At 43.9% G+C, this 14,001-nt stretch overlaps 1 protein-coding gene across 4 annotated transcripts in view; it reads right to left on the bottom strand.

The window, feature by feature from the left end:
• Kif13b (kinesin family member 13B) overlaps window positions 1–13,968 on the bottom strand; it is a 157,127-nt gene extending 143,159 nt beyond the window's left edge. For 2 of the 4 annotated variants that reach the window (XM_006518619.4, XM_006518620.4), the window contains exon 1: window positions 13,804–13,965. In XM_006518619.4, the coding sequence (XP_006518682.1) occupies window positions 13,804–13,858 (55 nt within the window). In that variant the 5' untranslated portion in view covers window positions 13,859–13,965. Of the gene's footprint in view, window positions 1–13,803 lie in introns of all 4 variants that reach the window. The other 2 variants (XM_006518622.3, NM_001081177.2) reach the window with 2 other exon arrangements.
• Window positions 13,969–14,001: the final 33 nt, after the last annotated feature.

The raw sequence follows: 14,001 nt of genomic DNA, 5'->3' as shown, positions 1-14,001 counted from the left end.
CCTTTTGGAACACACACACACACCATGTAGGTCATCAAATGCAATTAATAATTTGGAAGCATTAAATGGTATTATTAAGAAGCTGGAAATTTTCATCACCAAGTATCATTTAATAATTAAAACATCGAATGTGAATTCACTTTATCCCAAATACACTGACATTTATAAATACCCCTACATGCCACTCAAATGCAGCCTTTAACACGTAATTAGCTATCTTCAATTCTTTATTAGCTCAGGGCTTTTTGTTTATTCATTTTTTTTTTTGTTGGGAGTGGTTTTCTTGAGGTGGTATTTTACCCTGAAACCCAGACTGGAACGAAAGGCGATCCTCCTTCCTGTTTCTGTTTCGTGCCTCTGGAATGTTGGGATTACCAGAGTGAGAAGCCACACCCATAGCTCAGTATTTACCAAATAAAACTCCCACCCCAATTCTGTCAACTGGTGGACAGACATCAAGAGAGGCTTTTCACAGGAGTGTTTAGAATGTGTCAGGGCTTACAGTCTAGGACACACACCCAAATAACCAGTGAGGTTTGGAGAGCTTGAAGGCTGGTTATCCAAGAAAACATTTTAAGGGGATGAAGAGAAGGCTCAATAGGTAAAAGCAGTTTACTCAACACGAGAATCTGACTTTGACCCCCACACCCACCTAAAGCTTAGCATGTTTGCAACAAAATGGCACACTCTGGGCTTAGGGATGGACTGCATCTCAAAAAATAATGTGGAGAGTGACTGAGGCATCATGCTCTAGCCTCTGCTTGCACACACTGACACACACATGTATATATATAACACAGTGGGGACAACAGCCATATACTACCTCTGTGAAAATAAAGCTACAGAGTTCATTCACAGCAGTATTATTCATAATCTCCAAAGTGGAAGAAACCTAAGAATCCATTACTGATGGCTGGATAGACAACACACACATACATACACCCGGCACAAGTAACATTATTCAGCCTTTAAAAACAAACAAATTTGTTAAATTTATTTTTGAAACAGGATCCCATGTAACTTAGGCTATATATGTAGCTGAGGCTGTCCTTGAACTCCCAATCCTCCGGTCTCTACTCCTAAGTGCTGGGACCACAGGTGTGTGACGCCACACCCACTTCTGGGTTGACCCTTGGGGTAACTATGTTACAGGAATGAAGTAATGGCAGAAAGAGAAGTACCATAAGATTCCACCTACATGAGTCCCAGAGTCAGATTCACAGACGGAAAAAAGAATGGCAGGCTCAGCAGGCTGGATAGGAGTTAAGAGTTAATAGTTAAACAATTTGCGGGGGGGGGGGGGGGGGGGGAGCCTGCTTTGGGGGTGGGGGCAGGAGGAGAGGCAGGGCCTCACACTGTAACCCAAGCTGGCTAAAACACTTGCAGCAATCCTCCAGCCTCCGCCTCTGATCTCTAACTCCCAATTGCTGGGATTAGTTATACATCACCATACCTAATATTACAATGTAAAAAGGTTCTCTCTGCTCATGGATGGTGGTGATGGTAACACAATGTGAAATGTCCGTAATGTCTCCAACCACTCCACTTAAAATGGTTCAAACATAACCAAATACTAATCAGTATTACAATAAATAATATGGGCACATTTATTCATAATGAAACCTAAAGTAACAAGATTGAGAATTAACACTATGTCTGACAACCAATTAGAAACCTTCAGTAATACATTAAGTTTGTGTTATGACTAAGCAGGCTTTATAATCCTCAGGACCATGGGTACTTTGATATATTCCTAAACCTTTAAGAAAAAAAAAGGGGGGGGGTGCTGGAGAGATGGCTCAGCAAGTAAGAGCACTGACTGCTTGACTGCTCTTCCAAAGGTCATGAGTTCAAATCCCAGCAACTACCTGGAGGCTCACAACCACCAGTAATAAGATCTGACACCCTCTTCTGGTGAGTCAGAAGTCAGCTACAGTGTATTTATGTATAATAATAAATAAATCTTTTTTTAAAAAAAAAATTTGCCGGGCGTGGTGGCGCACGCCTTTGATCCCAGCAGAGGCAGGCGAATTTCTGAGTTGGAGGCCAGCCTGGCCTACAGAGTGAGTTCCAGGACAGCCCAGGCTACACAGAGAAACCCTGTCTCAAAAAGGGGGAGGGGGGCAGGAAATATACTGTATTAATATTAAAGGCTCCCAAACTACTGTAGGTCAGTATTCCCAAAAAGGATGCACATCAAATTATTCATGATATTAACTATCAACAGCTGACACCTCTGCTTATTCAGCCAGTGTATTAGTCACTCTGTAAGAGTGAGCAATCATTTGAAACAAGTCTTTCTTCGATGTACAAATCGGCTGTGGCTTGTACCCCAATGACTTCATATTAAAATACGGGTAGGGCCTGGGACACTCCCTTTATGTAACTCATGTGCTGTCTGAGGAAATGGATCTTGCACTTGTGAGTGAAGTATCAGAGATGCCCATTTGGTAATCTGCCTTTCTGGTTTCCATACCAGACTGCCCACTTCCAAACACAGAGACCCTTCCTCTTCTTACCAGGCATGTCACTAAAAAAGCTAGCCCTAAGTGACTCAACACCTCTAGTGCCTACTTTATAAAGGAAGGTAATAACTTACTTATGATATTCACTTTTCTTTTTTATTTATTTATTTAATTGTTTGTTTGTTTGTTTATGTATTTATTTATGTGAGCACACTGTAGTTGTACAGATGGTTGTGAGCCTTCATGTGGTTGTTGGGAATTGATTTTTTTTTTTTTTTTTTTTTTGGTTTTGGTTTTGGTTTTTTTGAAACAGGGTTTTTCTGTGTAGCCCTGGCTATCCTAGAACTCACTCTGTAGACCTGGCTGGCGTCAAACTCAGAAATCCGCCTTCCTCTGCCTCCCAAGTTCTACTATTAAAGGCGTGCACCACCTGGCAGGAATTGAATTTTTAGGACTTCTGCTTGCTCCTGTCAACCCCACTGACTCCGGTTGGCCCCGCTTGCTCTGGCCCAAAGATTTATTTATTATTATACATAAGTATACTGTAGCTGACTTCAGACACACCAGAAGAGGACATCAGATCTCATTACAGGTGGTTGTGAGCCAACAGGTGGTTGCTGGGATTTGAACTCAGTGCTCTTACCCGCTGAGCCATCAAACCAGCCCCCATATTCACTTTTCAATTTTAAAATCTGCAGGTAATGTGTGGTCTTGTTTTCAAGTTCCAACCCCTCACTTATCTACACTGCTTATGGAAGCAGCTTACACTTTTCTGGACTCCTCTGTCTTACTGTGGCCCAACGTTCCAGATCAGGGGCTAGAAACTGGCAATACCATGTAAGTAAAAAGCAAACTGGGAGTTGGCAAGATGGCTCAGAGGGTAAAGGCACCTGCCATCTAAGCAGATGACCTGAGTTTGACCCTCAGGAAGAAGAAAACTGATTCCTACAAGTTGTCCTCTAACCTCTGCATGTGCTGTGCCACACGTGCTGCTCGCCAATAAATACAAGCAGTACTTTTTTAAAAAGATTTATTTATTTGTTTCATGTATGTGGGTAGACTGTCACTGTCTTCAGACACACCAGAAGAGGGCATCAGATCCCATTACAGATGGCTGTGAGACACCATGTGGTTGCTGGGAATTGAACTCAGGACCTCTGGAAGAGCAGTCAGTGCTCTTAACTACTGAGCCATCTCTCCAGCCCACATGTAATACTTTTTACGGAAAGCAAAATGGACTTCCATATGTAAGACATATAAATACATATTAGAAGTATTCTCTACCTTTATATATCAGTGAATATCAAAATCTACTCAACTAATAAATGACAGCAATGGATTGAGTTCTACGATGGGTGAGCACTGAGGAGATGCAATAAGAGATGATGTGGGTCAAGGGAAAGAGGGGTCAGCATGAAAACTTTCAGTAATTTTATTTGGCTTCAAACACAAAATATGCACACTCAAAATCACAACCAAACCTCAAGATTTAGAAATGGGTGATTAAGCCACGTGTGGTGGTGCACACCTTTAGTCCCAGCACTAGGGAGGCAGAGGCAGGTGGATTTCTGAGTTCGAGGCCAGCCTGGTCTACAAAGTGAGTTCTAAGACAGCCAGGGCTATACAGAGAAACCCTGTCTCAAAAAAAAAAAAAAAAAAGAAAAAAGAAAAGAAAAAAAAAAAGAAAAAAAGAAAAAGAAAGAAAGAAAGAAAGAAAGAAAGAAAGAAAGAAAGAAAGAAAGAAAGAAAGAAAAAAAGAAATGGGTGATTAAAACCCTTGGCTGGAGAGATGGCTCAGCAGTTAAGAGCACTGATAGCTCTTTAAGAGGTCCTGAGTTCAATTCCAAGCAACCACATGGTGGCTCACAACCATGTGTAATGAGTTCCGATGCTCTCTTCTGGTGTGTCTGATAGCTACAGTGTACTCACTTACATAAAATAAATAAATAAATCTTTAAAAAATAATTAGAACTGGTGTATGTCAGAGCAACTCCACTCCTGTGTCCATGCACACACAAAATGAATATAAACCTCCATACAAAAACCTGTACACCTGCCAGACAAGGTAGCACAGCCTGCAATGCCAGCACGCCGCAAGAGAAGGGATGGACCACAGAAGAGCCTGAATCAAAAAGCTGACCTTACCTCAGGCAAGGTGGGACACTTAATCCCAGCATTCTGGAGGCAGGGACAGGAGGAACTCTGTAAGTTCAAGGCAACTTGGTCTACAAGGTGAGCTCCAGGTAAGACAGAGCTACACAGTGAACCTACATCTCAAAACAAACAAAAAAATCCACATAAACAAACAAACAAACAAATCTAAAAGAAAAACCCTAAACTTCATAGCAGCTTGACTCATAATAGTCAAAAGAAGGGAACAAACCAAATGCCCATCAACTGGTCAGTAATAAACAAAATGAGGCACAATCAAATAGTATTCAGACATACAAAGAATGGAGCTTTGGTTCATGCTATACAGCATGGGTAAGCCCTAAATTCATTATGCCAACTGGAAGAAGCCTGTTGTATGAGTCTATCTCTATGAAACACCAGGACAGGAAAATCCACAGAGACAAGACAGGATCGGGGAATGGGAAGTGACAGCAGCAATGGCCACACAGATCTGAATGTCCCAAAACACTGAAGGGAATAATTTTGGTACACAAACCTATCTAATTTTTAAAAGGAAGAGGAAGAGCCAGGCACGTGAAACTATTCAGGAGGCTAAGTAAGGCCAGCCAGGACAAGAAGGGAAAAGAAAGGAGAGAGACGGGATGGGGGAGATATAAAATATTGCTGGAATCCTTCAAATGCTTTATATTTCCTTTCAGACAAGATTTATTGTGTTCCAGGTGGCTGCCAAGGATAACCTTGAACTCCTCCTTCTGCACCACCACACCCATTTTATATGGTACTGGGGTGGGAACTAGGCTCTATGCATACTAAGCAAGCCCTACCAACAGAACTACAGCCACAGCCCTCTTCAAGCTTCAACATAGTCTACACACTGTCTCTGGTTGTTTCAGCTCACACAATTCTCCTCGCTTTCAATCTTTTAATCTTTCCAAGAAAATGAAACTCTCTGGGGCCTTCCCATTAAAGAATCATCCTCTTTCTCCTCCCACATTTCAAAGCTTTCCCTCTCCAATGGCTTTCTGTATATAACTGGCCCAAAAATCTCCTAGATTTTAAGAAGAAACTAAATAATTAAGAGGCTGGAAAGGCCTAGCGTTGGCTTCCTGGCCCTCTAGACCACGCCTTTGCCTTCTCGTCCCTGAGGAGCTGAAAGAATATTCCCGTAGACTCACAGCCTCAATATCGGCATGCCCAATTGGTATGCTCAACACACTGCCTACACCGCACTCCATCACCAAATCATCCATCTAGCTAGATGATGTTATTATGAAAATTACCATCAACACCATGAGGCCAAAACAAATGCCCATTCCTGTGATATCTGACTGTAGGCCAATTATTCTGTGATACATTTTGTCTCCATGATCATATACAGCATTTCTGTCCCTTGGTTCTCTTGGGTTCCTTTGGCCTCTGTGACCTCTTCCTTCACACAGGCCCTAACATAAATTCTCTCTTCTACAGTAATGGCTCCAGGTCTGTACAGATTCTTAGTCTCTCTTACACAATGCCTCTGTCCATTTAACTGTGGGTAACCACTGAGTGTCTTCCCGGCACCTGTAACAGCTAACTCAACAGGTGCAGATACAGTACCTGGCACATCCCCATTGACTCAAGCTGGCTAATGACTCAGAGCATGGTTCATTGTCTCCAACACCTCCCCTAAAACCTGCCTCTCCTGCACTTGTTGGCGAGAGCCACCAGCATGCACCCCGTCATCTAAAGCAGACCTGAGGTGGATTCAGTAAGCTCAGTGCTCCAAGGTGAACACCATCTGAATTCACTTCATTTGTAGCATTCACTGGAACCCCTCTACATCAGCACCATGGGCCTTGGAGGCAAGGAAGACAGCCAGGACTGTTTGCAGTGCATGCTCAAACCCAAGCCCTACTGCTCTACAACTGTCATTACTTACTGCACAAGCATCTGCAGCCTGATCACGAACTGGCCTGTGCCACCTGCTGTTACCTAAGTTCCTCTGGTCAGGATAGTGACTTACCAGCATGGTGACTCGTGCCTGTGTTTACTCATCACTACGGATGCTGAGGTAGGACTGTTGTAAGTTTGAAGCCAGCCTGACTCTCACTAGGTTGTACAGTGACACCCTATGCAAAGGGAAGAAAGACCATTCCTCTCAGAATTGCCAGGTTCCTCTGACTACCATCTGTCTTCAGATCTGCCTGGTTCCTGAGAGGCCCAGGAAAAGCACAAGTTCTGATGGCAGGCACCCAAAATACTAGTTTGATTATCCTACAAGGCTAATAATCCCCTTCTCGCTCTCTCTTTCTCTCTCTCTCTTTCTTCTCTCCCCCCCCCCCTTTTTCCTCTTCTCTGCCCTTCTACCCGATTCGCCACCCCTCTGCCTCTGCACAATAAACCTCTCCCACGTGGAACCACCTTAAAAAAATAATCCCCTTCTCTGGGATTGTGAAATATAGAAATTCTACGAAAACATTTCAAAGTTCAGCTTGAAGAATACAGTAAGCCTGTGCATTTTCTAAAAACTATTTGTGGGCCAGGTATAGCAATGCACACATTTAATCCCATCAGATGATAGGCAAAAGCAGTCTCATCTCTGTGAGCTCGCTCAAGGCCAGCCTGGTCTACATAACAAGTACCAGAACAGCCAGGGCTACAAACTAAGATTCTATCTAAAGAAACAAACAAAAACCAAAGCTACAACTGTGCACCAGGTAATAGTGCGCGTTTAGTTTCAGGCCCCAGAACAAATGGCTGAGGTGCATATTTTACATATCACAGCAGACCTGCACTGCAAGTTCTCCTAGCATCCCTCAGTCCCTACCTGGTACACTCAACCCCTCTACCTTGAACTTTCCATTCCAGCCCAGGGGCTGAGCTGCTCTTCCCTATATTATCCAGACATTTTGGTCTCTTGCCTATCTTCCTCCCTCTCTGCCTGAGGCTGGCTTGCTCTCTCTCTCTCTCTCTCTCTCTCTCTCTCTCTCTCTCTCTCTCTCCCCTCCCTTCCCTATTGTCTCCCTTCCCATGTGACTTCCCTGGTCTCCTTCCTTGGGCCCAGTGAATTTGCCTACCAGAGAACAGTTTCCCAATAAACTTACTTATATATACTCTAATCTGGCTTCAACTGGCTCACTGCACTGACGAAGAATAACTTATCAGTACACGTACACGCCAGCACTTGGGACGCTGAAGCAGAAAAATGGCAAGTTTGCAAACACCCTGCGCTACTTAGATGTTTGCCTTGTGGAGGGAAAAAAACCAAAACCAAAAAATACCAAAGACAGTAAACTCTGTAACTCACAATAGAAAATAGGAAGTCCTGGGACTGGGCTAATGATAAAGCCACATGAAACATGAAAGGCCCTGGGTTAGAGTCCCAGCAACAAACAGGAACTCAGCACAGCTACTGGAGCAGGTCTTTGGAAGATCCCTATCAGAGGACCAGCAAGATAATCCAGTCCACAGAAAGTGCTTACTGCAATCCTGACAGAGTTTGAGTCCCTGGACCTACACACTAGGTGGGGAAAAAAAAAAAAAAAATCAACTTCCACAAGCCCCAGCACTCCAGAAGAAAAACAGAAACAGTAGTTACTATAGTTTTTCTTCACCCAATACTTAAACTGGATAGGTTAATGAATACCATTTTCTAAGGCTTCCACAGCTTGCATGAGTGAAAACCATTCAGTCATGGATCTTCATATGCTTCCCCACAAGGCACTGTTCATCTCTGCCAAGTTTGTTCAGAGAACATGTCCTGCCATCAGTAAGCAGAGATCAATAAATCCTTTTCCACTCAATAAACGCCTCAATTCATCTCCTTAAGTAATAGCTTTATCAGTGCCTTCTCCCGCATTCAGAACTGAAGAAGTGGAAAAGTGAGGGATTAGTCATGGTTTTACAGAGGTGACAGAAATGGTAACACAGGTTGTAACAAAGATGCCTATACCTTCAGCAAAGGGCTCCAGTCCTCTGTGTACAGACCCAAGTTTCTGTCCCTGGACTGACAGCAGGAATAGTGTTGTAATGGTGGGGGTGTCTCACTGGATATTGGCACATCATGCAGATGTGTGCAAACAACTACTTTCTGTTTCAGCAAACACTGTCAGAAATTTCCAGCCTCAGCCACCTGTGGTTCCACATTTGTCAGACATCTTTCTGAAAGATCCAAAGCCTCCCTATGATCAACACCAAGGTCAAAACCACCTGGCTTGGCCCCTCACTTCCTAGAGAACTCTTCCTATCTCCTCCTTGATAGACAGGGCCTTCTAAGTTTCCCATTTCTGAAGTTGCCCCGTATCTTCTGAATCAAGGCTACTTGAGTATGGCGAGCCTCCTCTGACTTCTTGTTCACCTGGTTTCATGTCTATCAAGTAGGTTTTAGACCTGCTCAACTATGGCAAGGACTCAGCCATCTATTGAGTCTTCTGAGCTTGCATGCAAGGCAACCCAGCAATCTTTCTCCTTCATGCCTGTGGCCAAATGAAGTCTAGAGAGCTCTGGACCAGCCACCTAAGATGACTTCTGGCCTAGCTGTCCCCAGGAGTCCCGAGCTCCTCCCAGCCCTCCTCACCCCTTCCTCCAGTCAACCCTGCAGAATCCGCCTTTAGGACAGGCCAATCTAGTCTCTGCTGCCTAAACAGGCCTTACTCCTTCGTGCCTTTGTGCTTGGCTTCCTCCTCAAAGAACCAAGGCCTTCCCCTCCCACCCAGGGAAATCACAGGCCTCCTGCTGGGAATGTTTGTAACCCAGATCTGCCCTCCAGGAGCAGTGAAGTCTTCCCTAATCACCAGGTATGCAGAGGTCTTTCACTCCTCTAAATTCCTACGTGTCACTGTCACTCACCTGGCACTTAATAAGTAGCAGTGTGCTCTACCTGTTTATCTTTTTTTCATCATCTCTCCTCACATGACAGTCATTTCCTCATACAGAAACCATACAGCACACTTGAAGACACAGACAACTCAGGGCAACACAAACAAGGTCTTTGGCAAAATCCTTTCCACAAGAGCAATCCATTTCCTTTCACAGCTTCTGCTAGCCCTGGTCCCCTGGCTACATGGTTTCTAGTCACCAATGGCCACACTAATAGAGTTACACACAGGGGTTCAAGTTCTGCTCTCCCCATAGCATGTCTGTCTTGGCTGGCACAGCTTTCAATGCCTACATCATAGTCCCTCCACTTTACCACCAGGACCAGGATATCTGGAAGTTTCTGACTTTTTTTTTGTGTTTTATCTTTAAATGTTGCCTAAAGCCAACTTTAAGCTCGTTGGAAATACCTTCTGAAACAGAGTTATCACACACGCTCAGGAGCTTCTGGCTCAACTTCTGGCATAATTTTCTGTTCCATTCCTTTAGCAAAAGTATTTTCCAAACACTTTATAATGGTTTTATTTTTCCTGGCTAATCTTACACATATTTTTTAAATTGGCAGTTCCTTGATTGAAGCTCCCATGCAATCTAGTATGAACTAGAAACCTGGCAAGTAGTCAATATCCATTTGCCTATTAAATATTTTTTTTTAACTACCCAATGTAAACTATCAAATCCCTGAAAAGGAGACTGTCCCTAATCTAAAGGGACCTGTGCTTAGAAACCCTTCGGAGAGGCTGAGGAGATGGTTCCGTGGTTACAAGCACTAGCTGCTTTAGCAGAGGACCCAAGGTTCAATTCCCAGAACCCATATCATAATAATAGTAAGTTATAATAGTAATAGGTGACTCATAAAGCCTAGCACTCCAGCTAGAGGGGATCAAACACCCCCTTCTGGCCTCTTTGGATAATGTACACATATGGTATTACACATGTATGCAGCGAAAAAAACTCATGCACACAAAACAAAAATAAAGGCCTTTCAGATTATTTATAATAAGATATGAAACGGTCTTCTGTGCAGTATGTAGAAGAATGTAAATGTAATCTGCTGAGTTGTACAATCTGAAAGAACAGACAAAAACGAAGCCTGACAGAACAAGACAGTAAGCCTCAACTACACAGCAAGTCTGAGACTAGCCTGAGTCACCTGAGACCCAATGTCAAAACAATACTAAAAAAAGGGACATCACCTGCAAATACAAGTCCAAGATCTTTTTTATTTTTTAATATTTTCTTTATTTACATTTTAAATGTTTTCCCCTCTCCAGGTCTCCCCTTCGGAAACCCCCTAACTCATCCTCCTTCCCCCTGCCTCTATGAGAGTGTTCCCCCACCCACCCACCCACTCCTGTCTTCCCTCTTAGGCATTCCCCTACACTGGGGCATCGAACACCCTCAGGCCCAAGGGCCTCTCCTCCCACTGATGTCCCAAGATCTTTTAAGAAATATTTATTCTTTAGCAGTTTAGCTTCCTATTTAGCAGTAAAGAAATAATTTTCTTTAGCAGTTTAGCTTCCTATTTCAGATGATTAGAAGCTGTAATATTAAGGCCATGTAAGATTACACACACATGTGAGCATAACATCAGAATGAAAACATTAGTGTATGCAAGGCCCTGGTTAAGACCCCAGCATCACCAAAGGTAAAAAAAGGTAGAAAATAGAAGCCGGGAGGAAGGAAGGTTAGTTGGTTAGCAGACAAGGATGTAGAGAATTTTTTAATTTTTTAAAAAAGCAACTTTACTATGTACACAGCCCAGACTCACCTCAGAGATCCTTCTGCCTCCACCAAGTTTTAAGATTACAGACATCGACAGAGAGACAGACGACACACAAACACATAGACACACACACACTTCCTTTCTTTATCTTGACAAATTAACCACTACAACTCTAGTTATCATTAAATTAGGAACTACCAATTAATATTCAATTAATTTTCCCAACCCCACAGACAGTTAAGCAGAAAAACTGAACCCCCTTAAGCACAACCAGCCACTGAGTCACACAAGAATCGAACCCTACCCTGAAGAGTTCTGGAAACCTTTGGACTTCCCTCAAAAGACACAAATGTCACTCAAACAACAGAGTCTATGATCAGAAATACAACCCAGTGACCCAGTCTCAGCCTGTCTCCATGTCAATCCTCAGGACACTTCCCGCACATACACACTGAGTCAGGAGCACTCAGGACTAGACCCAACTACTTGACAGCCACATGCTATCCCTTAAAACACTACATTCCCCAGAAGCAATGCTTAAATAGAATTCTTTTCAAACTCAGCAAAAAGGAGCTCAATTTTGTTACTCCCTTTTCATAGGAATTCAAGATGCCAACTCAGAAATAACAAGCTTTAAGATTCCTCTCTATTATATTGCATAATAACCTGTAGATGAAGAAATTATCTATGATGAGCACTAGAAACAGAAGACAGAGTAAGCAAAGAGACTACGGGGCAGCTGCCACTGGACAATGGGGCCAAACTGTAAACATTCATTTTAAAGTGAGTTCAGCCAGGAGTGGTTGGTGCACCCCTGCAATGCACTCAGGAGGCTGAGGGAGGAAGATGACTGCAAGTCCCAGGCCACCCTGGTCTACACAGAGACTGCCTCTAAATAAATGAAAAAAAAAAAAAAAATAGGACTGGGGAGATGCCTGGGTGGTTGGTTGAACTCAGATGGTTTAATGGATGAAAACCAAGTGAGGACCAGAGTTCAGATCCTTAGCACCTAAGTTTTAAAAAGAAAAGAAGGGTCAGGTGTTGTGGCGAATGCCTTTAATCCCAGCACCAAAGATCTGGGCAGAGGCAGGCATATTTCTATGAATCTGAGGCCAGCTTGGTCTACATAATGAGTTCCAGGGCTATGTACAGAGACCCAGTCTCAAAAATAGGAAAGAAAGAGAAAGGAAGGAATACAAGGAACAGCTAGAAATCATTCAACGAATATCTCAAAACTCTGAGCATTAGTAACAGCCACTGTCAGAATTACAAGCATAGCAAATTAAAGACAGTAGCTTCCTCCCAGTAAGAGAAAACAAGGAAGAGTCCGGCTCTAACTATCTGTGCCAAACCCTGCTGTGGTGGCTGGTTAGAGGCCTCCTTCAGCACTGACATTTCCAAGGGTTTTGCAAAAAGGAAATTTTAAGAATGTGCTGAACCCTTCCTTTCCGAATCATTCCCAGATATGTCGGATTTCATTTGGCTGTTTTCTTTTTTTCTTTAGTTTTTTTTTAATCGCAGTAATGATCACAATGAGGTGAAGTGATCTAAAATAAAGATGTCTGGATACTCAAAAAATGGGAGAACTGAAAACTTTCAGACTTCTAAGCTACTCACTCTGTTTTGTGAGAACCTGGATGTTAGGAGGCAATGAGCTGAGAGCTTAAAAAGTTCCGTCTTCAGGGGAAAAGCTTGCCTCATAGACTTCAGCAGGTTCAAGTAGGCAAACCAACGACAAGAAAACAGAGACACCAAGTTCCCAAGGAACAACCAACCAGAGAAATCTTTGTTAACTTTTACACCTACTTACCTCAATACATACACAAAAGGGCAAGGAGACAGAAAAACTATTTCCTACACACTAGACTTTAAACACAGTAAAACAAACTAGAAACCTTGGAAAATGACTCCTGCACTTAATAATGGCTCTAGCTAGTCAGTAGTCTAAATCAATTAGCAGCAATTCCATCTCCCGGGAGCGCGGCAGCAACCTCAATAACAAGACTTGTCTAGAAAGTGTTTTCAAACACATCACCTCATTTTAAGTACCCTGCCCAGTCACCCTCTGGTGAAGCTACAGAGGCAAAAAGCAGCTACTCCCCGGATTCAAGTTGGGCTTCAGTCTTTCCAACTTGGATAGATGATTTACGTGTCCTGGGTTTATCTACTTTCTCTACCCTCCCTACAGACTTCAGAGCATGTCTGAAAGATACAATTTCCCAAGAATCTTGGCACTGAGACTATTTATTGTTGAGATGATGACTATCACTTCAAGCAAAAGGAAAAAAAGGAAACCTCTCGACAGTCATAAACCAGAAAAGAACTAAGAAGGCATGCATGTCCTTCCTTTTCTGCAAACAGCCACAAGGTGCAGGTTCAAGGGAGAACGTGGAAAATCGAAAAGTAGGGCTGTCCGCCCTAAGAGCTGCGTACACAGGAGGACTGCGAGGCCGGAGCTGCCCCAGGCCTGGAGAGCTCGGTGACAGCTGGCGGGGCGGAGGGCTGAGGGCCCGACCGCGCCGTCGAGGGCGCACGCGCGCTGAAGGGAGCCCGCCGAGACCCCCGGGACGCCGAAGCTCTACCACCACAGGCACCTGTCGCCCCCGGCCCGGGACAAGCGCTCACCTCGTCGGTTCATTGGCCGGACCCGTACCGCCACTTTCACTTTGGAGTCTCCCATCGTGCTACCGCCGGGGTTCTCACTGCACCTCCGTCTACCTCGGCCACCGGACAAACTCTCCGAGGCCAACCCGGCGGGCGGGGGCTGTGGGGGAAAAGGGGGCGGGACCGACGAGGGGCGAGGACCGGTGCGTCCCGGGGCAT

The sequence above is a fragment of the Mus musculus genome, chromosome 14 (genome assembly GCF_000001635.26).
Source record: "Mus musculus strain C57BL/6J chromosome 14, GRCm38.p6 C57BL/6J".
In the NCBI taxonomy this organism is placed as follows: Eukaryota; Metazoa; Chordata; class Mammalia; order Rodentia; family Muridae; genus Mus; species Mus musculus.
This window is presented reverse-complemented; position numbering and strand designations above follow the sequence as displayed.